This window comes from Phaenicophaeus curvirostris, chromosome 22 (genome assembly GCF_032191515.1).
Source record: "Phaenicophaeus curvirostris isolate KB17595 chromosome 22, BPBGC_Pcur_1.0, whole genome shotgun sequence".
Taxonomy (NCBI): domain Eukaryota; kingdom Metazoa; phylum Chordata; class Aves; order Cuculiformes; family Cuculidae; genus Phaenicophaeus; species Phaenicophaeus curvirostris.
In genome coordinates, this window is record NC_091413.1 from 1,099,930 (window position 1) to 1,124,126 (window position 24,197).

Here is a 24,197-nt window from a genome sequence, read left to right on the forward strand (position 1 = left end):
ATTTATATCACATCACTATCCAACACCCATTCCTCTTTCAGAAGACAGACTCCTCAATAAATACCACAACAGGGGAAGGACCTGACCTGTAGACGTAGGGCCAGACCATCCCCTGCAATAATGACACCTCAGGACCAAAGGACTGAGCTAAGAAGACCCGGTATTTACTTTGTGTCTTCGCTTCAGGTTCATTAAAGATTTTTTTTTCCTTCTTTAAGGACCAAAAATAAAATTCCTGCTCTTCAAAACAAGTTCTCATTAAAGTTCTCTCCTTTCTTTAAGCACCACAAATGAAAATGCTGCCCTTCAAAACGGTTCCTGCTTCAGCGCCTCACAGGGAGAAGGGGATAAAAAGAAAGGAAAAAAATCCAGTTACAAAAAAAAATTGCTGCCTGTTCTCTCCGTCTTGTTTGTCAAATGTATGGTTATATGTGTCTATCTGAAGTTCCATCAGTAACACTCAGGACAAAGCAGGAATGTAACAGAAAAATAAATCAGTGCCTAATAGCTTTCAGAGAAACCAAGGGGAACACAATTATGTGGCATCTACATGCTAATCTACCAGACTTGAATCTCAAAGGAGTTCAAGTGCCCTACTCAAAATTCCTGCAGTGATAAGGGGTCTGCTGTGTTTGGCTGGGGTTTGGATAAAAGATTTTTATGATAATTATCTTTGTGCAGAACCATTTTGCATTTTCTTTCTTGTTAATTCTGGATCGAATGGGGGTGCGAGGCAGCAGGAAGACAGCATTACCGAAAGGAAAAAGTATTAAGAAGTCAAATATTTAATGTTGGCCTATTATAATTTGAAAGCAATTATGTGGCAAAAGCAGGAGACATTACCAAGAAGAGACAGATCCACACATGGGGACAAAGATGGAAACAAGGGGCCCTTCCTGCTTGTTGGAATAAAAGCCTCTCAGAAACCAAAATGCAAAACAGAGGCGAGTTTTCATTCTGATTTCTTCCCGACATCAAAAAAAGGTGTGTGCGACTCCATCGCTGTGAACGCCAAAATTATCCAGCTCTGTGTGCTGGTCTTGAGAAAACTATTAACATTTTAAGGGAGAACACTGAAAAAAATAATCCCAGCCCTGCCATCTCCGTTCTCACGCCTCCCACTCTTTCACCTCACCCACGGACCTTTTGGCAACCCCGATCCTCCTAGAACTAGCCAGTTATTTACAACAATTTCAAATTAACTGTGCACACCATGTGCACGTTCTTAAAGAGTTTCCCTACAAATTTGAACCTGAAAATTATATTAATGTACAGGTAACAGAAAATAAATGTATTGAGAGTTGGGGTTGTTCAGCCTGGAAAAGAGAAGGCTCTGAGGAGACCTCAGAGCAGCTTCCAGTGCAGAAAGTGACTCCAGGAAAGCTGGGATGGGGCTCTGGATTGGGGAGTGCAGGGATAGGAAAAGGGGGAACAGTTTTAAGCTGAAAGAGGGGAGATTGACATGAGATCTTAAGGAGAAATCTTTTGCTGTGAGGGTGGGGAGGCCCTGGCCCAGGCTGCCCAGAGCAGGGGCGGCTGCCCCATCCCTGGAGGGGTTCAAGGCCAGGTTCGATGGGGCTTGGAGCCCCTGATCCAGTGGGAGGTGTCCCTGCTCATGGCAGGGGTGGAACTGGGTGGGCTTTGAGGTCCCTTTCCACCCAAACCATTCTATGATTCTATGTCCAGGTAGACATAAATTTCAGCAATTAATTATGTAGAAAAGTATTTCCAGCTAATAGTTTAAAAATAACTGGTAGATGAGAATGTGTTTATAGAAATTAGTCATCAAATAACAATGTGAAACCCGCACCAGGCTCTACGTTCAATGAACAGACAGAAAAAGACACAAATAATATCCCCTAATAATCTCTCCAGTTGAGAACATCTATGTACCTTCTACAATGTTCATTAACTCTCCCTGTCACCAAATGTCAAGGAAACCAAGAACCCTATAAAACAGAGCAGAGCTTTGCAAGTCCAGCCTGATTTCCATTTCATTTGCACACCATGGAAAAGGAATAAGGACTCAGCATCTTCTCTTTTCTTTCTCTTTTCCCACCTCTCTACTTGTCCTGTTGAGCATCACACAGCACCAGCCTAGAGTGGGGAGAGAATCCAAAACTTTAGCCTTGTTGCTTCTCACTTAACCTGGAAAGCACCACAGTCTTTTAGGCAGTCTGTGCAATTACTGATCTCCAGTAACTAACAGGAGGATATTCAGAGGAGAACAGTGTTGCTAACACATGAAGAAGTGAGTAAAGCTTATTCTTTCAAGTTGCTCCACATGCAATATGCAGTTAAGGGAACTTCTCCCTCTGCAAGCCTGTGCACCTTGTCCAGCAAGACCAACTCTCTGCAAGGCAGGAGAGACGTGACTCTAATAAAAATGCAATGTTTTGCTTAAAAATAACCATTCTTTTGGCCTCTGCTGCATCACTTCATGGTTTCAGGTTTGTCTAGCAATAATAATTCTAGTGACAACTCTTCCATCCTCTGCCTGGATCTCCCTTTTCCATGCCATCCAAAGCTCTAAAGACCAGTGTTTTGCAAGCCTTGGAATGGTTTGGCCCACTTTTATCACACTCAAAGGAACAGGGTGACCCTGGGAATTAAGCAGGTACCTCTGATCATATTCACCCCCACAACGTTCCTCAAAGAGAAGCACCAAATTAACCTGTTGCATGCCTTGAGGTTAATAACAATTCACCTGCTGTCTAAGACAGTCTCAAGGGAGAAAGAATGACAATAAGCATAAAATATCAACAGTGACAGGAGGGGCAGGTACCACCGGGGTTTTTTGTCCCAGTTCAGCACTAACCGAGGTTCTTGGCATCCCTAGGTTTGCTGGCGAGAGGTGCAAAAGGGTCCTATCCAGCAAAACGAGGCCTTACCTTCCATGCTGGGTGCCATGTTCCCAAGGGAATATCCACCTTCCTTCAAATATACCAAGAGCTCTTCTCCTGGCTCAATTTCTTTAATAACTTTATAATAGATCTGGGGATCAGAAACAAAAATTGAGAGACATGTTAAATATGCAAAGACTTGCATTTTACTTTTTAACCAATAACAAATTATCCCAGCTAACAGGGGAGGCTGTCACTTGGTTGGTGTGATAATTGCTACCGAGAGCTCTTTTCTTCTGCCTTTATTTTCCTCTATGTGTGTCACCGTTTCAAGGGGCTTGAACAATAAAGTGGTATTTATGGTAACAGCCTCTCTCTTTCAAATTACACCAAATCTTCCCATTGTTTTCCCTACCTCCTATAAGCTCAGTGTGTTTGTTATAGCGAAGGGAAAATTAATTTGATGGAATTGATGCATTTAAGTCTCCGCTTCTCTAAAACAAAATTGGGCTGATGATTAGAGAGCCGAAGCAGCGCATCTTCATAGAATTATTGTGTAGGTTACTCTCCCCTAGAGCCTGAGGACCTGGCCCCTACAGACAAGATCTGAATGGCTGCAGGTGAGGAGTTTTTCCCCACGCAGAGTTCCTGTCTCCTCACAGACTCTGGACCTTCAGGAAGGTGCCGAGCACTGCACTGCTCACCCCCAGTACCTTTGTCGTACACCAGAGAGCAAACCCAGAGATGCAAACCAGCTTTGGACAAGTGCAGAGACCACACACCAGCTCTGTGCCCCGTCCACATCGGAGTTTAATTGAAGGATACCTGGGTCTTACACGGGCTCTGGCGCTCCAAGGACGCATTTTTTAGAAAACAGTACAACGAGACAGAAATCCTCTTTATCCAAGGTGCAACCAAGCATGACATTACAAGGCATTGACACCTTAGCATCTTTACTGTCCTACTGAAACCACACACTTATTTTTATTGTCCTACCCCCAAACCAAAGAGACAGCACGTCCAGAGGCAACCGGGTCCCAGGGGAGCAGATCCCAGTGGCCTCATTCCCTCTGCCAAAACAGGAGGGGTTTGTGGAGGATGAGTGTGCTAAGAGTGGCTTATTCCTCGGAGCAGGCAGAGAGCTTACTGGTTCCCTGCAATGACTGATAACTGCATCGTACTGACTGTCACTCGCTGCCCACGGATACCACGGAGTGGACCGCAAGGTCAGGAAATCCACCTGCGAAGGCATTCCATGGAGATCACAGCACGGGAAATCACGAAAGACAGCAGCAGAACGAATTCAACTGAATGGGAGTTTGCATGACTGACACGGAGGAGAGTCAGAACTACGTGAAATACAAGAGATTTGGGGTTTTCTGTGTTTTCCAGATTTTTAGAGTGTGATGGACCCTGTCCTCTTCTAACAATAACACTGTAGGAATTCAACAGGTGATGGAACTGGCCCAGGTTGCCCAGAGCAGTGGTGGCTGCCCCATCCCTGGAGGGGTTCCAGGCCAGGATGATGGGGCTTGGAGCCCCTGATCCAGCGGGAGGTGGGTGGGCTTTGAGGTCCCTTCCAACCCAAACCATTCTCTGATGTTATGATTCTATGAAATTCCCAGTGGATCAATATTTCTCATTACAGCCAAGCACGGACCCAGCCATGTGCCCCAGGGCAGTGATCACTCCCGGGGCTGCATCACAGAAACATCCATCTCCGTGCACTGCGCGGTGCTGACCTGCTGCAGGGAGCTCCGGGAATGCCAGCTCCTGCTGGTCTTCCAGGCTTCCCCAGGGAACGGGAGTGGGACCAGGAGCAGGAACGGGTTTGGAAGCAGGAATGGGATGGGAATAGGATTGGGAACAGAAGCAGGAGCAGGAACGCGAGTGGGACCTGGAGCTGGAAGGGGATTAAGATTGGAATTGGAAGGGGAATGGGATGGGAACAGGAGCAGAACTGGGAGGGGAAATGGGATCAGGAATAAAAGTGGGGTGGGAGTGGGAACGGGGTGGGGATTGAGACTGGAAATGGGAATGGGCAGGGGATCCCTGTCGGGAATGGCGTGGGGATCCCGCTCCAGCAGAGGGCAGGCTCTGCCTGGTGGCCCAGGACACCAGAGACCCACAGAACCATCCCCAACTCTCCAGCTGAAGGGATCCATCCTGCTCTCTGAGCCCCCGTCCCACTGAATGAGTCCCCATCCTGCACCCAAACTAGCCACAGGTTTCTAAATGTTTTCATTAGAAGTGTATTTTCCTGTCCTCAGCTCATATTTTGTGTGCATCCAAATATGCCTCCTGTTTGCTAACTGGGAATAACATTAAGTCTGCATTTCTCATTTAAGTGAGGTCTGAAACAGTAAATTCTATTTGAATTGTACTCAATTTGAGCTTTGTGAAACTCCCAACTTGGATTGCTCACCTTGAGTACGTTTTTGGTTTCAAAGAACATTAAAACCATTAGGTGACATTATCAAAATCCCATTAATGCCATGTCACATCCCTCACCCTCACCTGGACCTGCTCTACCAGCATTTCTGTAAGACGCCCGTTAGGTTTTTACTTCTCATCTGACTCTCAAACCATCTCCCCCTCTCTCTCCATTCTTAAACACAAACAACAGCAGAGTTTACAGCTTAGAATTTCACTCCCTACCCACCACTTGCAACTGGTAACGTGAACTTCCTACGGTTTTGATGGCAAGGAAATACCAACACTGGTTTCCATTTGACTCATGTTTTGTTACCATAACCTATTTCACACTAGGTGGAACATCTCACACCCTCTTCCTAACCACAGAAGGGGTCTGGATGATCACACAAGTCTAAGGCTCTTAAATAAGTTTAGGGATGCTGCAGCAGAGCTGCTGAATGGATGAATCCTTTAGTCGCTCCCGCTACACACTGTCCTCCAGCCAACTCGCCCCAGTAGCTGTTGGATGCAAGGGGAGCACAGCAGCCTGGGAATTGCTGGCGTCATTACCTGGTCGTTGATGTGACACACGGCTAGATTCTGTTCATCACAGGAACAGGCCACACGGATGTACTTCAGCCAGTTCCCAGCACCACTCTGGCTGGCGTCAAGGCAGAACTTCTCATTTCCCAGGTCATCGGCAATCTGTAGAACAGGAGAAGGAATACATGGGTCATCTGATAGCAAGGGATAGCTACAGAAAGAAGAAAAAAGGAGAGTTGTTTGCAATGCAGGATTCCAAACAAGAAATAAGAAAGCTGGATGGAATACATATAAAAGAAGAGACATACGACAAGACTAAAATCACCTCTTAGGCACAACCTGAAGTTCCAGGTTAGCAGAACCTCCAAGGAAAGCAATCAGAGTTGTCCATGAGCAACAGGCTCAGAATTATGGAGACAAACACTGGGTTCTAATATCCCCCCCAGCTTAAGTAATTGAAGCAGATGACTCCTCCACACTGTCATAATGTTAATTTACTGCTCCATCTTTACATTATGTCTTTTATCCTTTCATGCAGGATCATTTGTTGTTATAAATAATGAACAAATATCAGCACAGATCACTTGCCACAGCGCTGTGACATTATATTTTAAAGAATGCTGCAATAAATGCTGCCTTCATGTATGTAACAACACAAGAAGAAATCCACTGGCACTGGAGGATCTGTGAGGCTGGAGGCAGGATGGAATTTGCCTGGCGTGCACAGGAGGAATCCTTCCAAATGAACCTACTCAAATTCTTAAAAGTCCAGGGGGAGCGGGGCGGGGAGGAAGGGTAAATTGAGGGGTTCTGGGCTAAGAAAACCACTGTTTTACCAGGAAGACTCTTAGCACTTTTCCTTTCTGAAGAGAGCGAAGTAGGTTGGATGATATAGAAATAGCAAGGATGCTCAGCATTCCGCAGGGCATTTGTGATCCAGTTCACACCTCACACAAAAAGCACGTTTTACGAATCACCCAGGACACCACCGAAATCGAAATCGGGAAGAGCCCTTGGTATCCTAAATGTGGCAAGACTGTGCTCCACTCAGATGTGGGCCTCCTGGTTACAGCATCATCTTTCTCGCCTGGACTTGGATTTCCTTCTGCCCCTGCCGGTCCCTGTGTCATTGCAAATCACTTCAGTCATCAAAAGCTCTTAACATGCTTTTACCAGCAATTAATTCTCCCCAGATCCCATGGGATACAGTAATACTTTCCCATCTATTTCAAGACAGAGAAAAAAAGAAAAGGTAGGAACAAAGGAAAGGAAAAATTAAAACACGGCGATGACAGCAACACCTCAAGTGTAAGGCCAGGTTGAGAGATCTTGGCGCGACGTTGCCAGCGAGGCTCTCGCTCCTGAGCTCCTCACGTCCATTGGGACCTGGCCAGGACTGGCCCCGTGACCCCACAGCCTGGCCCAGGAGCTGGGCACCCCCAGTATCCCCAGGAAGCAATAACACCTGTTTTATCTCAGGGAACCTTTAGGAACGTGGAGGCTGACTAAAGGAGCTGGTTATTGTTGAGATTCAAGCACTTGTCTTGGCTTTACTGACCCCAAATTCACTAACAAAGTTCAATGGCCATGCCAGCACCTTGGGGGACATGAGGGGAAAACATCTAGAAAGTAAGGGATAAGAGCTCCCATGGAAATTGTTCAGAAAACAAAACCGAGATGAATTGTCAATGCTCAGTCGGTGGTTCTAAGGCACTGAACAGTTTGGGTATACAGCACAGAGACTGAATGGTTTGGTCAAGCATTAGAAGAATGAAACCCAGTCACCCTGTGGATACAACACAGCAAACTCCAGGACTGCAGGAACAGTGTTATCCCATAGCTGCACCTTACAGACAGCGGCTATCAGACACCAGAATCGCTTGGTAAAAAACACTCAGACAGCCCAGAGCTCAGCTCCCATTCCCCAGCTGCTTTGCAGGGCCCTGCACAAGGCTCAGCTGCTCACGAGGAGGTCCCATCTTCGCTAGAAATCACCTGAAACTCTGTGGTTTCATCTGAGTGGGGCTTTGAAACCCAAACAGGGGTTGTGAAATCTCACAGATCAAAATGAGAAAATGAGAGAAGTTGCATGAAACCTTGAGAACTTCAGCCCCTGTTTTTCACGCACACTCACTCTACTCCAGAAATAGAACGAGGGATCACAAACCGAGGCTCAGCAGCGTCACTGAATAAGATTTTGCATATTCCTGTCCCTTACAGAATGGTTTGTGTCTGTTGTTATTGATAAGGAACCTTTAAGGTTGGAACAACTGGGAAAGAAAACAAATAATACCGAGGCAGAAGAGAGTGGACAAGGTATTACCAGTGATGCTGCTGTTAAACAGCAAGAGGTTACCACTTCCCAGTGAGGTAATTAGTCCTCCTATCCTGTAACAGGTACCAGTAAAACTCATTATAGATGTTTAACTAGAGAGTTTCCTAGGATTTTTACTAACACGTTTTTCCTTGCGATTTGTCTTGTAGACAGTATCTAGCTTTCTAATTTGCAAGGAACGTCATCTGCCTGATTAATAATAGGGTATTTCATTGTGTGCCCTCGATTGGGAGCAAACCAAGGTAAGTCTAGGTTAAAGTACTAGTTATTAGTCCCTGGCAGTTAGGTATTCATCAGATACTTGCAATGCATCACAGATAAAGCAAGATACTATCTACAAGAACCCAAGCCAGCTGTATAAATCCTGCTTTGAGATGACAATTGCTCCATAAAGATATCAGTATTTGCAAGCACATAGTACGTGCCTTTCCCCTACAGCTGGAGTAAGAAATATGGGTGATATCTCTCCTAGGCTGGCAAATACTTCCAACGTCCATTCCCTAGAATGCCTCAATATTTGTCTAACAGGGGGTCAAACTGCCTGGGAAGGATAATTTTCTCAGACTCGCTGCGATGCGGCACCTCTGATCACTGGAGCACACAAAGCGCTGCCAGCCCGCTTACAGAGCAGGAGCCTTCTCGAGCGACCCCAGCTCGCTGTGGTTGACACCTCTAATTAAAGACCAAGTTCACACCTTCATGCTCTTTTCTGATGTTCCATGTGAAAGTTATATCACAGTCTACAAAACACTGAACAGTCTAATAGCGAACACGAGTCACTCTCCGCACAATAGATCTGTTCCTGTCAAACATGCACACACAGAGAATATTCTCAGTGCCTCTTACCCCACCTCAAAAAACTCTGGAAAAACAAACTGAAACCTTTTACCACATCTTCTTCCAGTTTAGACCAGAAGGAAATCCAAAATTTCCTCTGTCGAAATTCTTCAAACCAAGTGTTTACAAGTTATTGTAACTAAAAAGCCTTTCTGTTTGCAGGCTGGATTTTGGAATGAGCATAAATCCTTCACCTTTATATGCTGTTTTGAAGAAGGACTAAGAGACAATTGATGCTCTGAAAATGACCAAATGGAAGAAGAAAAGGGAGGAAAGTAGTATTATCTATGGGTAAATTAAAGAGAGCAAATGGAAGCTGGAAGGCTCCATTCACCTGATTTGGAATGTACTCATTAAAAGTCATATCTAGTTCTATTAAAGCACCTGGTTATTCACGGTTCAGAGCAGAGCTAAGTTCATCTCTATCAGGGACTAAACAGGAACTTTAATCCTAAGACCGTTCATCCATAGATCTCCCTGTTGTCCCAGACAGGTGAAGGCTGACATCAGGTATTTGGCACCAACAGCAAAAAAAAAAAAAAAAAGATGACAAAGGAATTTAAAACCCAACAGAAAATCGTATGTAGTTCAGGGGAACATGACTTGGTGGAGCCGAGGTTTGATTCTTATGGGAGCAAGGATCTGATCAGCTTCCATTCTATCCCACCCTCCCAATCCCTCCTCATGGATTTCTCACTACTTTTTTCCCCGAACACGCCAAACCCCAAGTTCATCTTTTCTCTTTCTGCTGCAGATGGTGAGTTCAGAACAGACTTCGCACTCATTAACCCAAGGCACGTCCCATCACTTCTGTCTACAAACCCAACAGCTCATCCAAGTGCTCCCCTCTCCCCTTCCTGGCCGGTAACAGAGCCGTGATTCTGCCTTCCTGAGACAGCTGCTATCTATTCCCAGAACACTACTACATCTTTTCCCCACTCCAAAGTCCCCATCCTTCTCCTCGTCAGTCTCTCTGGTTAAAGCAAATGCACCTTCACATTCCTTTGGATCACAGGGCTTTATCTGGCCCATTGCAGAGACACGGATTTGGGACGCGGAGCCGGAACGTTGGCTGTGGTTGCGGTTCAGACTCATCTCTCCCCAGCCAAAAGGAAATGGTTGTCATGTTCCAGGGCTCACTTTGCAGTTTCATCTGCCGTCTGCTCAACAGCATTCAGGATCCGAGTCCAAAAGGCTCATTGATCTTGCAAAGGCCGCGCTTGATAATTTATTCGCGTCAGAAATGCTGAGTTATGAAGGAAAAGTTATGGAAAAATCCTCCTGAAGGTTTACAATTTTTTTTGCACATCATTTGAGGTTTCCTGCCTCTCTAATTTGTGGGCTCTCTGCTGGGTTGTTTCTTTCACGTTGTAATGGGCAGCGTCCAACATTTGGCCTCCGCCGAGGTGTGCCGTAGGGCTGGAATGCCTGGGGATCTGTCGTCAGTTAGCTTAATGGATTCCTAGTGTGCATGAAGAAACGAAGCAACCATGAGTTTGCCATCAGCGACCCAGCGTCCTGTTGCTATAACATCCCTCCCCAGAAGCCGAAAGTGTAATAAACCTTCTCATCCCATAGTTGCAGGATCTGCCTTTGACAGCTTGGCTGATGTCTGCATTTTATTTGGCAGGAGTTCGAGGCAGATTTTCCGCCCCCCCTCCTTTTTTTTTTTTTTTTTTTCCCCTTTTCGCTTTAACGACCCACGAGCTGATTTAGAGCAATAAACTGTTGCCATGAAGTTTTGTTGTGTTTCTTTCAAATAAAGGGGAGGGAGGGACTGCTGCAATTTATGACTTTTAGAACTAACTGAAACAGAAAGTCCATTCTTGCCACAAAATGAAGAGAAAAAGCCTCCGTCCCGAGAAACACCTCTGCCAATGTGTAGACACGAAGCCTAGATGAACTCATAAATTCAGCACTCTGCCTGCAATTAAGCGGGCTTCCTGGTGGTTTGACAAAGAGTTAATGAGAAACGTGTCAGACACAAACAGGTCAGAGCACTGAAAACCGATGGGAAGAGCAGCTGAGCCAAACCCGACTTGTTTGTGTCCCCAGCTCGGGGCCACAGGAACAGCTCTGAGCGTATTCGGTGAGAACTGCTTTTCCTGGTGTAAGGTTCTTGTCCAGACGTAAGGTCCAGAATGGAGTCAGCTCCCCATCCCTAGAAATGCCAAAAAGGACAGAAAATGTTATTCCCTGACAGCCTCTACCTGTGCTTTACCTCACGTGTGTGCAGTAGAGCTCTTGCCATCACCCTGCGTGAAGATACTCAGGCTCTGCTCTTCGAAGCACTCGTGCACACCCATGGGATGCGTGGATGGGTGTCGGGGAGAGTCTCCAGCTCCCAGTTCTGAGGGTTATTAAATGACTGTGTGATCAGAGAACTTAATTTTTCTGTGACTGGCTCTGTGGTCATCCTTGGGAGGTTCCTCAGGAGGGTTCTCAGCATCTATGTTCCCTCCTGTTGGCAGGCTAGCTTTCAGATTTTCAGCAGAACAGCTGGGTGCACAAAAACCATGGGCTCTGCCATGTAAGTCCAGTGTATCCAAACATTGCTGCTGCCGAGTCTGGTGCCGCTGCTTGAGCCCAGCCCCGAGCGCGATGCCATTGCTGAGCTGCTCCAGCTCCTGGGAGGCAGCTGTGTGGCTGCAGCCAACAGGAGAGACCGATCCAGGTCTTCAGAAGACTGAATGTTTTCAAACTTTCACTCCCACTCAAGCTGCATGCCTGGAGTGGGAATTTTCCACTGGTGGATGCGTTTGAGCCTGCTGTTGTGCTATCATGTTATCTGGTTTCATGTAGGATCTGAAGGAAACCCAGGAAGCTCAGGGAAGGCTGTTACTGAGACATACTTTTGTTACAGAAAAAAAAACCTTCTCGTTCTTTTTTCCACCACATCTAAAGAACACCAGAAATCACATGAAACAAGGCTCTTCTCTACCAAAATGTCCTGTCCAGTTTCCAAAGCAGAGGAGTCTGGATCGCTCACACAAGCTCTGTAAGTGAGGTTGGATTTCTTGAGTGTATTTGGATCCAACTGAGCCTTTTGAAGGTCTGCCCATTCTTAACTGCTGTTCTCTTGCGTACCAGCACAAAGCAGCCAGCGAGTATTTCCGATGCGTCAGTTCGCTTTGCATGAGGATAAAAAGTCTGCAAAGTTGCAGTGTCATCGATGTGTCTTTCAAGCAGAGCAGATTCATTCCAGCTGAAAGTTCATCAGGCCTGACTGTAAACACAAAGCCTCGCAGGAGAAACCAACAGCAGCGAGAATTATACAGCACAGCATTTACAGAGCTCGTTAAATGTCATCTCCATGAAAGCATCTCCTGCTCTAGGAAGCAGCTTGATGCACCATGGTGTTTCAGCTGCTGTATTGATCACACGACAAAGCAAGTTCTGTGCAAAGGGGTGAAGAGAGAAGCCAAAAACTCTTGAGGAAAATCAACACCAGCTCTGCTTTTCCTCTCCTGTACATCGCATACATCACACTCCTTATATTCTTGCATTGGAGGTGTAGTTTTGCTATCCCCACAACCAACCCTGAATAACATCAGATGTCGAAGAAGGTGTTCCCAACACCAGCTCCTGTTGATGCATGAATCCAATTCCACGCCCTCGTATCTCTCCTCCCACCCTCATCCTCTTTGAGGGCGATCAGCTGAGCTTGCACAGTAACATCTAATCACCACGTAGGAAAACATCGAGTAACAATGTCAAAACAGAAGATGACTTTCAAGATGACGGCAGGCATTTATCTCAACAAAAGCCCATTTTTCACTGGTACTGTAATTCATACCACACTGATTTAAATTAAACAGTAAACTGTAAAAAACTGTGCTTGAATGAAATCACAGGGTTGCCTCAGATATTGTATACATGAGGCAAGAATGGAATTTCCAGTTCTTTTTAATATACACACACAAAAACTTTGAAGTTTTCCTCCCACCTCATTTTAAAAAATAGTGATCAGGAAAGTTCTAAAAGCTCAATAGTTGAAAAATAAACGGGAACTGAAGAAAAGTCTACATCTGATAAATAAGACAGACGCTACTTCCAGGCAGATGAGGACTTAGGACATTTCATCTCACTGAATGAGGAAGAGGGAGCAGAAGCAAGAAGTGCAGCAGTGCTGAACTCCCAGTGCTGTTCCAAGGGGTGAAACCAGACACAATTCACTAGTACCTTACAGCTTCTGTGGAGACATCGGCAGCTTCAGGAATGTTAGAAACATTCCAACGTGTGCTGCTGAGGACCAAAACAAAATGGTTCTCTGCAGAAGTCATGATGAGCCTCTTCTGATTGAGCTCAAGCGAGCGTTACAGCTCGCTCAGGCACCAGGCAGCATATGCTGTACGAAAGAGTCGCCTCTTGCAAATTCTGCGAATGAGGGCCCCCAAATCACATGGTTGTCCTAAAAGTAATGATAATATATAAATGCTGGTGGATTCTTTTTGCTTTCTTTATAGTATCTTGGTCTGCTGTCTGTAATCAACTCACCTTGGGGTTCCCCTGTACCCAGTAATTGAGAAACCTGAGGTCCTGAAATAATCGCTGGTTTCCAGGAGCTGGGGCTTTACAATGAACACTAGAAGTGGTAAGACATGCATTGTCTGCTATGATGAAACCAAAGAAATGGGCTCCTTACCCTTACTCCTATCCAAAGGTGCTACTGCTGAACCCAGCCGACCTTAACAATAAATTCTGATCAGCCTCTTCAGGTGCGTTTTGGGTGTTCTGCGAGATCAGGATGCACAGAGGGTACTGCCGCTTGGTTTAAATCATTTCTTATTACTACAGTTTTATTTTAACGACATTTGGGGAATGGAGTTGTGGAACACCACTAACGTGTAGACCTCTTCAGAGTGATTTATTGGGAGCACAGAGTGCCAAAACCGTTTGCCGCATTTCACACGCTGGCCAAAAAAGTAGCTGAGCCTTCAAGTGCCCATTCAGGCTGCTGAGATCAAGTACAAAATACCAGCCTTTTACAGCACTGGCAAAGCCCACTGGAGGCTCCAGCATGAGAAGAACTACATGAAATAGCATTGTCCTGTGGCCCCTTATGAGACTCTCCCTTGGGAAGCATCCGGACTGTGATCCGACAGTCCTGGCAGCTCTGGTCTCTTCCCCTGCAACCCCCTGCCCTCAGATTATACTTGATCATCAATAATATATGAAACAAATTATAACATCAATTATCCAGGTACCCCAGGGAAAGGTGAATGAATTCAGGGAGCTGAGGCTCTTGGAATAGCATATATTTCCATTTAATTAATAGATTTGGGGATATATGGCCCAAGTTCAAGATGCAGGTAACTGATGTCTGGCTATGTGAGCCCACGTCCTGTGCTATTTCTGATTTGTGGTTGTTTTCTACCAACAACAAACGGGCTCCTTTGAGCACCAACTGGATCTTTCAGATCTCTTCGCTGTCAGCCTCAGTCAATGCCTGAAGTTTCCATCACCGATTTCTCCAGTTTCCCGAGGAACTGGACGTTCCCTTGCTGTTCACTGCTGCACAGTGACACTTTCCAACCAAGGCTAAGAAAATGTCTCTGTTTGAACACGCGTCCACTTGCATGGAGTGAAGTGATTGAGCTGAGCTGTGTCTCAGTGACAGGTCAGAACATGGTCTGCACTCATCTCCTTGTCACTCCCCTCCTGCTCTCGGTTCCTAAGGTACAGGGTCAGTCTCACATTTTTTGTGTTGGACCTCATATGCTTTTCCTCATATTCGCTTTAAATCCCTTGAACTCCCAGGCCCAAGGGGTGTGTGTTACCGTAGCTCTGGCCATGACCTGACACTGTCAGAGCTGAGATTTAAAGCAAAGACACACTAAAGGGAAGCTCCCTGCCCCCAGCGCCAACACCACCACGAGCGCAGCTGCACCCAGGTCTCACCAGCACAGGAAACCCCCCAGAGGTGCCACAGTCACTGGAGGAACACAACCTTTCTTATCAGAAATGAGTAAGGCAGCTGCTCTGCAGGCTGTTCTCATGCTTTTTAGAAGGTGTGAAATAGATGAGTTTGTGAACGGGGTTGGCACCGAGAAAAAGAATGAAAGGATATTATAGGTTTCCCTCCAGAAAAGGCAGCTGATCAAAAACAGGAACAGCGGCTTAAAAAACCCTGAAAACAAAGCAGCCTGCTTGCACCAAGCAAGAGACATTTTCTCTTGATGTAGCAACACTGTGCTGCTCACCTCTCATAAAGCTGAAATGTGTGATTTCTTTAGAGATGTTATTCACTTGCAATTCTTACACAAGAATTCAATCCAAGCATCCTATTCGCAGACCTTTGACTCCACACACCACCCTAAAATAATTGCCTTCCTTTACTGGCATTTGCACCCTCCAAAGAAATTTGTCTATTTCCATCTCTCACTCTGACTTGCAGGTTCCTTTATAAAAAGCAAGCTCTAGAATCCTTCAAGCCCAACCTTATCGCTCTTTTCAAATTCACGACTGATGAAGAGCCAGTTCAGCTATTTCCTCCTAAAGCTCAGTGATTTCTCCTCTCTGCAGCTGACACTAAACCAGTATCATCTTGTCTGGCATCACATCTCAGTTACAAGGAAGTACGAGGGTGAATTGCAGAGTCCCCAGTGCCGCCTGGATGAACTTTATCCCACGCCAATTCACCTACTTACGAAATGACATATTCCAGGGATTGAATCAAATGAGAAATCTGCCCTTGGAACACACTGAGAAACAACATTTCAAAACCTCTAGCTCAGAGCTTATACCATCTCTGGGTCAAAAGACAGTTCAGCAGAACGATACTAAAGTAACTGCTCTGAGAGTAGAACCACAGTGAGGTGTCTAAGCTAAGGTACGATGATGCCTCCACTCTGGTTATTTTACCCAAGCAATTCCAACAAATCTGGGTCTCTGGCAGCAGGACTCAAGCCAGTGCACAGTCTGATGTCCATACATCTTGCAACGCCTGCGTGAGTCAGGTCTGAGTTAAGGAGATTCCAATAACCCCCTTAGAATTCCTTATCTTCCACAGACACTTGTCTCAAGCTTAGACACACTGCTGAACAACCAGAGCCAACAATTTGCATTTAGATCCACCTTCTAACCCAACAAGAGAGGACTTCTGCTCTTTAGAAGATGAGCTGCTCTGAAGCCAAATGGAAGGAGAAAAGAAAGAACAGCATCAGCCTTTTACAGCAATTTTCTCAGCTCTCGGAACGCCAGGCTTTGGTCCAGAAGACAGAGCTGAGGATGACAAATATTTGCTTTCCAAAATAGCCCCACTAGGGTATGGGAACATGCCTCAGCTGTTAAATAAAGGGCAGTACATCAGGATCTCAGGTCAGAAAAAGGGAACCCATGTCCCATCTGGGTTGCTCCTGTCCCACGTGTTAAACAGGGAAGAAGCCTGTTTCTCCTCTTACTTCAGCAACCTGATCCAGTGGGAGGTATCCCTGCCCACTGCAGGAGGTGGGACAGGATGGGCTTTAAGATCCCTTCCAACCCAAACCATTCTATGATTCTAAGACCATATGGAGTTTGCTTGTGGCTGCGATTTTGGTATCACAACCGTTACCGCAGCAAGCGAGCAGCTACTGAGACCCGTGCCCCTTCCCACTGGACAAATGCAAAACCCCCACCTGTGTCACCAAACACAGGACAGGACACAGAGCAAAATGCCTGGAAAAAGAGCCTCCAGGACTTTTAAAATATATAAGCAGCGCAGAAACCGATATTATTTTCTCAAGTTCTTAAGAGTCTCTTCAAACTGAACACTCTCCCACCACTGAAATGCTGCTGAAAGAGAATGCAAAGACTTCAGGTGTTTGGAAGCTCCACCTGATAACAATCAGAAAGTCATTTCCAGTAACAGCTGGAGACACCTTTCTGCAGCAGCTTTCTTCTTCATTTATTTTGAAGTTTAAAATCACAGATTACAGAACCCATGACTTCACAAATACCTTCCAACCACAATAAAGAGTATTAATTCAATGCTAGCTAGCAAGCACTGTGCCACATTTTTAGCAGCACTTTAGCATGCAAAATAAGTGAAAGATGTGGTGAAAACAACAATATTGTCCTCATTCCCCTTGCAAACACCCACGCGCTAAGCTGAAGCAACTGTACCAGCCCTGAAATGCTGCTGACACCGTTTATTAAGACCTAACCCTACAGCCTTTAATAAAAACCCAACAGCAGAGTATTTCCATGGTATAAACGATCCCAGTCTGTATCTGGCAGCCCTGTGAGCTCTCAAAGGATGAACATAAATTCAATCATACTAAATTCAATCTGAACATACATAAGCCACATAACATTTTAATTGGGGCAATTCTTCACTTTTTTTGGAAGAACGATACAATAGCAGAGCCTACAAAGATGAGATGACACACATGCTTTTCCCCTTGAGCCGCCCGCTTGTATTAATTACTCTGGCAGAGATATATTTATATTGATGTTGTCAGTGTGTGAACAAAACCTCCTGGACAACAATGGTTTAATTAAAGCAGCAGAGCGTGGTTTATGGGTGGTTAGCAAGGCTGTTCTTTAAAGTCAGTAAAACTTTCATAAGCGATTAGATGAGAATAAATCTTGAAAACATTTGCACCAAGTATGTCTTTCACATTTTACACTGGAGCGTATCACAAAAAACAACGCAGGCAGGCGCATGGACTCAATAATCTGTTGGCTGCGCCTCGGTGGCGTTTAACAGGGCTCTATCTCTCTCTTTTTTTCTCTGTTTTGATAACAAATCTACCTCTTCTGTCCAAAACTACTACCTCCCCACACCCTGCTCACTGTGATGTCATTGCTAACATCACCAAACAAGCCAAGAGAGGCACCAAGCTGCGCACTGTCCCGCTCTGCCCCGTGTCCCCCATCTGCCGAGCCAGGCTGGGGCTCTGCCAGCTCCCTGAGCTTCTCTTTCCAAGAGCAAAGAGTAAGAGTCTGTCTGAAAGGAACCACCGAGATGTTCCTAACCTGCTTCGGGGATGAAAGGCTGTTTGGAAAACAAAGCTGCAGGGATTTCCAACCCTGCAAGGGGCTCCAGGAAAGGTGGGGAGGGGATCTTGATCAGATAGCACAGGGATAGGACGAGGGGAATGGTTTGAAGGTGAAAGAGGGGAGACTGAGATGAGATCTTAGGGAGAAATGTTTTGCTGTGCGGGTGGGGAGGCCCTGGCCCAGGTTGCCCAGAGCAGGGGTGGCTGCCCCATCCCTGGAGGGGTTCAAGGCCAGGCTGGATGGGGTTGGAGCCCCTGATCCCATGGGAGGTGTTCCTGCCCATGGCAGGGGTGGGACTGGATGGGCTTTGAGGTCCCTTCCAACCCAACCCAACCCAACCCAACCCATTCTGCGATTCTATGACCTTCAGCTGGGCAGCCCCCTTCCTCCGCACAACCCCAACTTTGTTGAGGGAAGATATCCCTACAGGAGATGCGGCTGCAGACCAAAGCGAGGCCATAGATGTCGATCTCACATTCTAATAAATAAAAATAAATACCTGACCTCAAGGAAAAGATCCTTCGTTTGACACCTCTAATCATTTTTTATACTTCAAGTTCAGTTTTTACTGGACTGCATCCAGCCATCCCATGGTAAATGTAACAGCCTTTTTCTTCAAATGAACAAAAGTCCTTTTCTAGTCCTGAGGGCCGGCAAGTTTATCCAAATATTCTCAGTTTACTCCTAGCCCCTTCTGGAACTGATGTATTCAATCCAAACGCACTTTGCATCTCTAGCAGCACGCGACGGAGCAGCGTGGGAGGGCCAGGGCTCCAACCCGAGCGACAAAGCCGCGCGGCTGCAAGGATGCAAGCACGTGCCCAGCGCAAACGCCTGCCCTCCCCATCCTCCTCCCTGCTCACCTCCAAGAGCACCGCAGAGAGAAAACGCACACATCCAGCAGCTCCTCCTCCCCCTCCTGCCATCTCCCCAGGAAGAAGAATGTTTGGAAATGCTAAATAGTCTATTCCATGTTTCTACATCAGTTCTGATTTTGGCTAAGCTCGTCCAGTCTGTTAGCAGCTGCCAAGTGCATGAAGTAATGAGAAAGCATGGGGAGAGAAAGCTGACTTCATTCCAGCAGCGCCGGGGCGAACACACCCAGTATGTTCTGTGGCTGTCAGCACGTCGCTGGAGTGGACCTCGTTAGCGATCCTGACTTGAACAACCAGAGGAGATGCGTTCCTCGGAGCCACCTTCCTCGGTTAGATGGGCTCATCCTTTACTTGGCTCATCCCACTATACAGCGGCTGGAAATCTGATAAGCGCCGTCTGCCTCACTGTCCCCAGATGTGACCTGATCAGATCAGCCCCAGATTCTACCCAGGATGGGAAAGAAAAGCAAAGAGGCAGGACACAAACCCGCTCACCTGAAGGGCACGAATTCTGCTGGGGATGCAGCTCTGGGAGTCGAAGGCACCAAATCCTGTGCCCAGTCAGGTCTATCCCAACCCAGCCCTCTTCATATAAACAAAATGCTTTCTCTGCTGGTTAGAATGAAAATTCCTCTATGGAATAATGACATATTTGAGTATAGAAAGCATCCTTTTGGGGCCAGAGCTGAACAGAACAGGACACCAGGAGAGAGGCTGCAGCCTGGACCTACAGCCCAGAGGCAGAAAGGAGAGAGAAGGTGTGAGCCTGCTTCCCCGTGCTGAACCTCCAACCCCAGGTCTCCCCAGCTCTGAATGCAGCACCCCCTGCACCCCAAGGCCACCCTGGTGGCAAAGGCCACTTTGCAGAGTAGTGCAGCGCTGCCCATCAGAATGACTTAAACTGGAACCTGAGGCTGTGCAATTAGCAGTGAGCAGATGAATACCACAGAAATTGTTCCCTGGTCTCTCCTGGAACGGCCGTACGCTGCCCCCAAGCACTTATTCTACAAGTGCTGCTATTTAAGGGGAAAAGCATTCAAAAGAAATTCTCTTCCACTGCGTTAGTGCAGGAACACAACACGTCCAGCCCTTCACATCTGGATGCTGCCCTGGGATAAATTTATCAAATATCTATATTATGAAGGGCTGTTTTATTCATACAATTCCTTCCCACACAACAAAACCAAATTATCAGTGGATAAGAGTCACAGAATGACAGAGCGTTCTGGGTTGGAAGGTACCCCAAAGCCCATCCAGTCCCAGTCCATCCATGGGCTGGGACACCTCCCACTGGATCAGGGGCTCCAACCCCATCCAGCCTGGCCTTGAACCCCTCCAGGGATGGGGCAGCCACCCCTGCTCTGGGAAACCTGGGCCAGGGCCTCCCCATCCTCACAGCAAAACATTTCTCCCTCAGATCTCATCTCCATCTCCACTCCTTCAGCTCAGAACCGTTCCCCCTTGTCCTGTCACTAGAAGGTCCATAAATCTCCTTCCCCTGTTACAACGACTGCCGGCTAACGAAAGCGAACTCAGCTTTATCCCTGGAACATTTGTGACAAGGGCTTTGCAATAACAGGCAGGAGAACCCAGCGGAGCCTGTGCTGTAATCTCCATGGGGCCGAGTGCCACAGGTGCACTAATATAGGCATTAGTGAATGATTAGACCTCGTAAAATATATGAATGCTGTTTCTTTAAGAAGCCATAAAATTTTATTGAGGAAAAAATCCATGTGTAAGGCTTTTGGTTCGTTTCATGCGGTCATTCAGAATTTCACTCATTTCTGACAGGACTATGATAATTAAAACTGCGGCCCGGGTCTGGTTTCTATAAAGCCCATCTGGCCTTCCGCGATGGAGAGTTTTGGAAGTATGTAATTGCCTGGGCAGCAAATAACTATTTTGCCATCCGCAGTGGTTTAATTTTGTCCCTGCAGCAGGGGAGCTAAGTCAGAGGGGCAAAAGATCATTAAGGTCTGTAGGCAGAGAGGGGCTCCCCGAGCCCTCGCTGGCCGTATTTGTTGAAATGCTTGACACCAACGGGCCCCATTAATGTGCGGGTTAGATACAATCTGTGGAAAAGGGTCTATTATAAAGGGATTATTTGGAAGTGTTCTGTAGTTGGGGGGTGGGTGTGATTGAAGGACTTTAAAACTGTGACATTAACCCTTAGGGCACTCCAGGCAGTAACAAACCTGGCATTAAAGAGCTGGTGTTTGTCACAATTTCTTCACTTCCCTCTTTCTCTGCCACGAGGTCAAAGAGATTAAAAACATCCATAATGCACTCTTCAGAGTCACAAAGATGAAGCTTGTTTTCCGTCCACTTTATGGCTGCAGCCAGCTCCCCTGCCTCCCTACTCACCTCTAACAGAGCCATTAAAGGGGAGCACAAACTGCAGAAGACAGACAAAAGCAATTATTTTATATAAATCTATGCACGCATTTACTTCTGTATCAAAAGAAAGCCAGCACAGAGGGAGTGGTGACAGAAGAAGCTCTAGAGCTCTGCTTAAACATCCAAAGTGGGGCTGTTCGTACTCTGTTTGACTGAAAATCAAGCTGGAAACATCAGGCTGTGAGCTGATCCCTGGCAAAACGCATGAGGCTGCTGCGGCTCAGAGACCCACACTCCACTTTCCCCTTCCTTTCGGTCTGATAGCAGAAGGCTTAGATGAACAAGACTACTTAGAAACTCTACAGACTTTAAAATACTTCATAGAAGTCCATTTAAACACAGATGTTAAACAGCCTTTTGTGTAATTTCTCTGTCCTGTGCACTCATGTGGGGCATTTTTTCAGCTGAAAGAAGGGAGATTGAGATGAGATCTTAGGGAGAAATGTTTTGCTGTGAGGGTGGGGAGGCCCTGGCCCAGGTTTCCCCAAGCAGGGGTGGCTGCCCCATCCCTGGAGGGGTTCCAGGCCAGGCTGGATGGGGCTTGGAGCCCCTGATCCAGTGGGAGGTGTCCCTGCCCATGGCAGGGGGTGGAATTGGATGGGCTTGGAGGTCCCTTCCAACCCAAACCATTCTGTGATTTTATGATTATGAGGCAGAGGCTAATCAAGTGATTAAGAAGGCACCAGCTCCAGATATCGAGCAGACCCAGATCATGAGGAGCCAGAACATGGTCCTCCTCCTTTGGCTGCAACTTGTCAACATGACAAATTATGTACACAAGCACATATCATAATCATCTCAATGATAGTGATCATCAGCTATTTCAAGTGCAATCTTCTCTAGAATAAGCGACTTTTGTTTTGCTTTCTTTCCAAGGGCTCATTCATTTAATGCAATCTTAGACGATCCTCAAATAAATCACTTGATTCACAGTGTGTTTACAGTCCTATTGAGGACGTGGTAAAAACCCCATCGGTGTAAAAGTGTCCTGTTTCCTTCAAGATTGTAACACACTTTGATACAGGAGCGATAGTTCCTTCACTGGGCGGCTCTGGAAACGCTGAGAGAAAACATGTGCACATTAACTGTTCCCTAGACCCCACTTGAAAGAACAACAGCAGATATCACAGTGGAAAACACACTTTATAGAGAATTATTGGAACCGCAACTCTTCCAATGCAGCAGAGCAGCTGTTTCTCTTTGGCATGCCCGTCTTAGCTCAGCACAACAATCCGACAGAACAAACTACAGTTGGAAAGGATCAACATTTAGAAATGGTTCTGCTTGGAGGAACAATAAGGCTGATTAAAAGCCATAAATTTGGGGAAAAACCATTTTAAACCTCTCCTATACAGTGTCTGAGCCCAATCCTGCGAAGTTTCTATATACCAAGTATTTACGAGAACAGAGGTCCTAATTAACGCAGTGTTAAAGTTGCTAGTGCCGCTTATTTTGTGCATTTGCTGTTTGAGTGCTGGGCTCTGTTTGATGTGGTTACCTGGCAAAGCACAAGGGTGGGCAGAAGGCACCGTCACACAGCGACACCAAAGGAAGTGACGAGCAGCCTCCTTTTTCTCAGGCAAGACAAAAATCAAAGAGCCAGAGCCACTGCTCACTTTTAAACAACACATCTTTGGTATTTTCCAGGAAGCCATCACTCGAGGTTGCTGTGCCTCACAGCAAACACAGCTCGATGGACCTCCTGTAGGATGATCTAAGTGCAAATCAACCAAAACTCAAACTCAATCAATAGCATCAGTAAAAAGACATGACTTCTGAATCGATACGGACACTGACACAGGAATAAATGAAAGTTTAAATGTGCTGTAACACTGAGGCACCCCGAACATTTTGTTTTCCTGTGCCACAGAAATCATAGAAATCTTGGAAATCACATTAAAACATTCTCTTCTCCTAAAGATATTGTAGATGCATTAAACCTCTGCCTTTTCCAAATCAAGACAAGGGCAGTTTTGCCAGGCAAAGCAAGCAGAAGGTTGCCAAAAATCCTGAAAAGGTCTCTCAGATGGAGGGAAAAAAAAAGAAAAAGAAACAGACTAAAAGAAGCTGTGAAAGTTTATGAGGATAAACACTGATGACAGGTGGAGTAGAAGCTGAAATCTGAACTCCAAAGTAACTGCAAATAAAGATTTGTTACAGATGGTTTTAATATGACCTAACACTGGGATGCCAGCTACAGGATCACTTTTTCCTGTAGGCTGGACAAAACTAATAACTCGGTTATGGAAACATGCTACACTGGTACAGACACCTAAGGAATAAACGGCCCTTAGTACATGAGTTATCCTCTAAAAGAAGGCATGATAGGATCAATAAAAGGCTGATAAAGAGACACATAACTGGAACCAGCTACGAGTATTTTAAACAGGTAAAATCAAGTCAAGTCCATCATACCTAGATACAGCTGTAAATGTCCTTCGCTTCACAGAGGCGCGTGGACATGTGTGTGCACAGGGTTTGAGCGTGATGGAAATGTTCACCCTCGGCACGTGTTTAATTTGAACCACTGATCTTTTGATCTTGGAGAAAAATAATTCCCTGTTTTCTAAAGACTGCATTGGCAAACATGTCCCCCCCCTCCACCTTTGCTAGAAGAAAGCATAAGCCGACAATATTATAGTGGTTATAATTGTTTCACAATGACTTTTCAGAAGGGAACATTTGGCCGTTTTTCAGCTATTAACAATTTTCTCCTTTATTCAGGCACCGAGAGTCCATTTCCTTCAAGATGGTTTGAATTCCGTGATATCCTCACCAATCTTTTGGTATGAATCATTGTGCAGAGTTTGTGGAGGGAAGAAATAGGATGAAAATTGTATAGAATCCCCTTTTGTAAGGTCAAATTATCTCCAGAAACTACTCATACAATTAAGTATGGCAAAGTTCGCTTCACATGAACCCAGTACGGTTCCCTTCGTTAAGAGCATTGTTTGCTCATCTTAAAAT

The 24,197-nt window shown here is 46.0% G+C and overlaps 1 protein-coding gene across 7 annotated transcripts in view; it reads right to left on the reverse strand.

Annotated features, from left to right (window-relative positions):
• The window catches only part of PRDM16 (PR/SET domain 16), a 291,081-nt gene that overhangs the window by 36,290 nt on the left and 230,594 nt on the right, over positions 1 to 24,197 (reverse strand). For 6 of the 7 annotated variants that reach the window (XM_069874602.1, XM_069874600.1, XM_069874604.1 and 3 more), the window contains 2 exons: positions 5,829 to 5,963; positions 2,892 to 2,994 (listed from right to left, as the gene is read on the reverse strand). In XM_069874602.1, the coding sequence (XP_069730703.1) occupies positions 2,892 to 2,994; positions 5,829 to 5,963 (238 nt within the window). Of the gene's footprint in view, positions 1 to 2,891; positions 2,995 to 5,828; positions 5,964 to 18,821; positions 18,923 to 24,197 lie in introns of those variants that run through there. The other variant, XM_069874605.1, reaches the window with a different exon arrangement.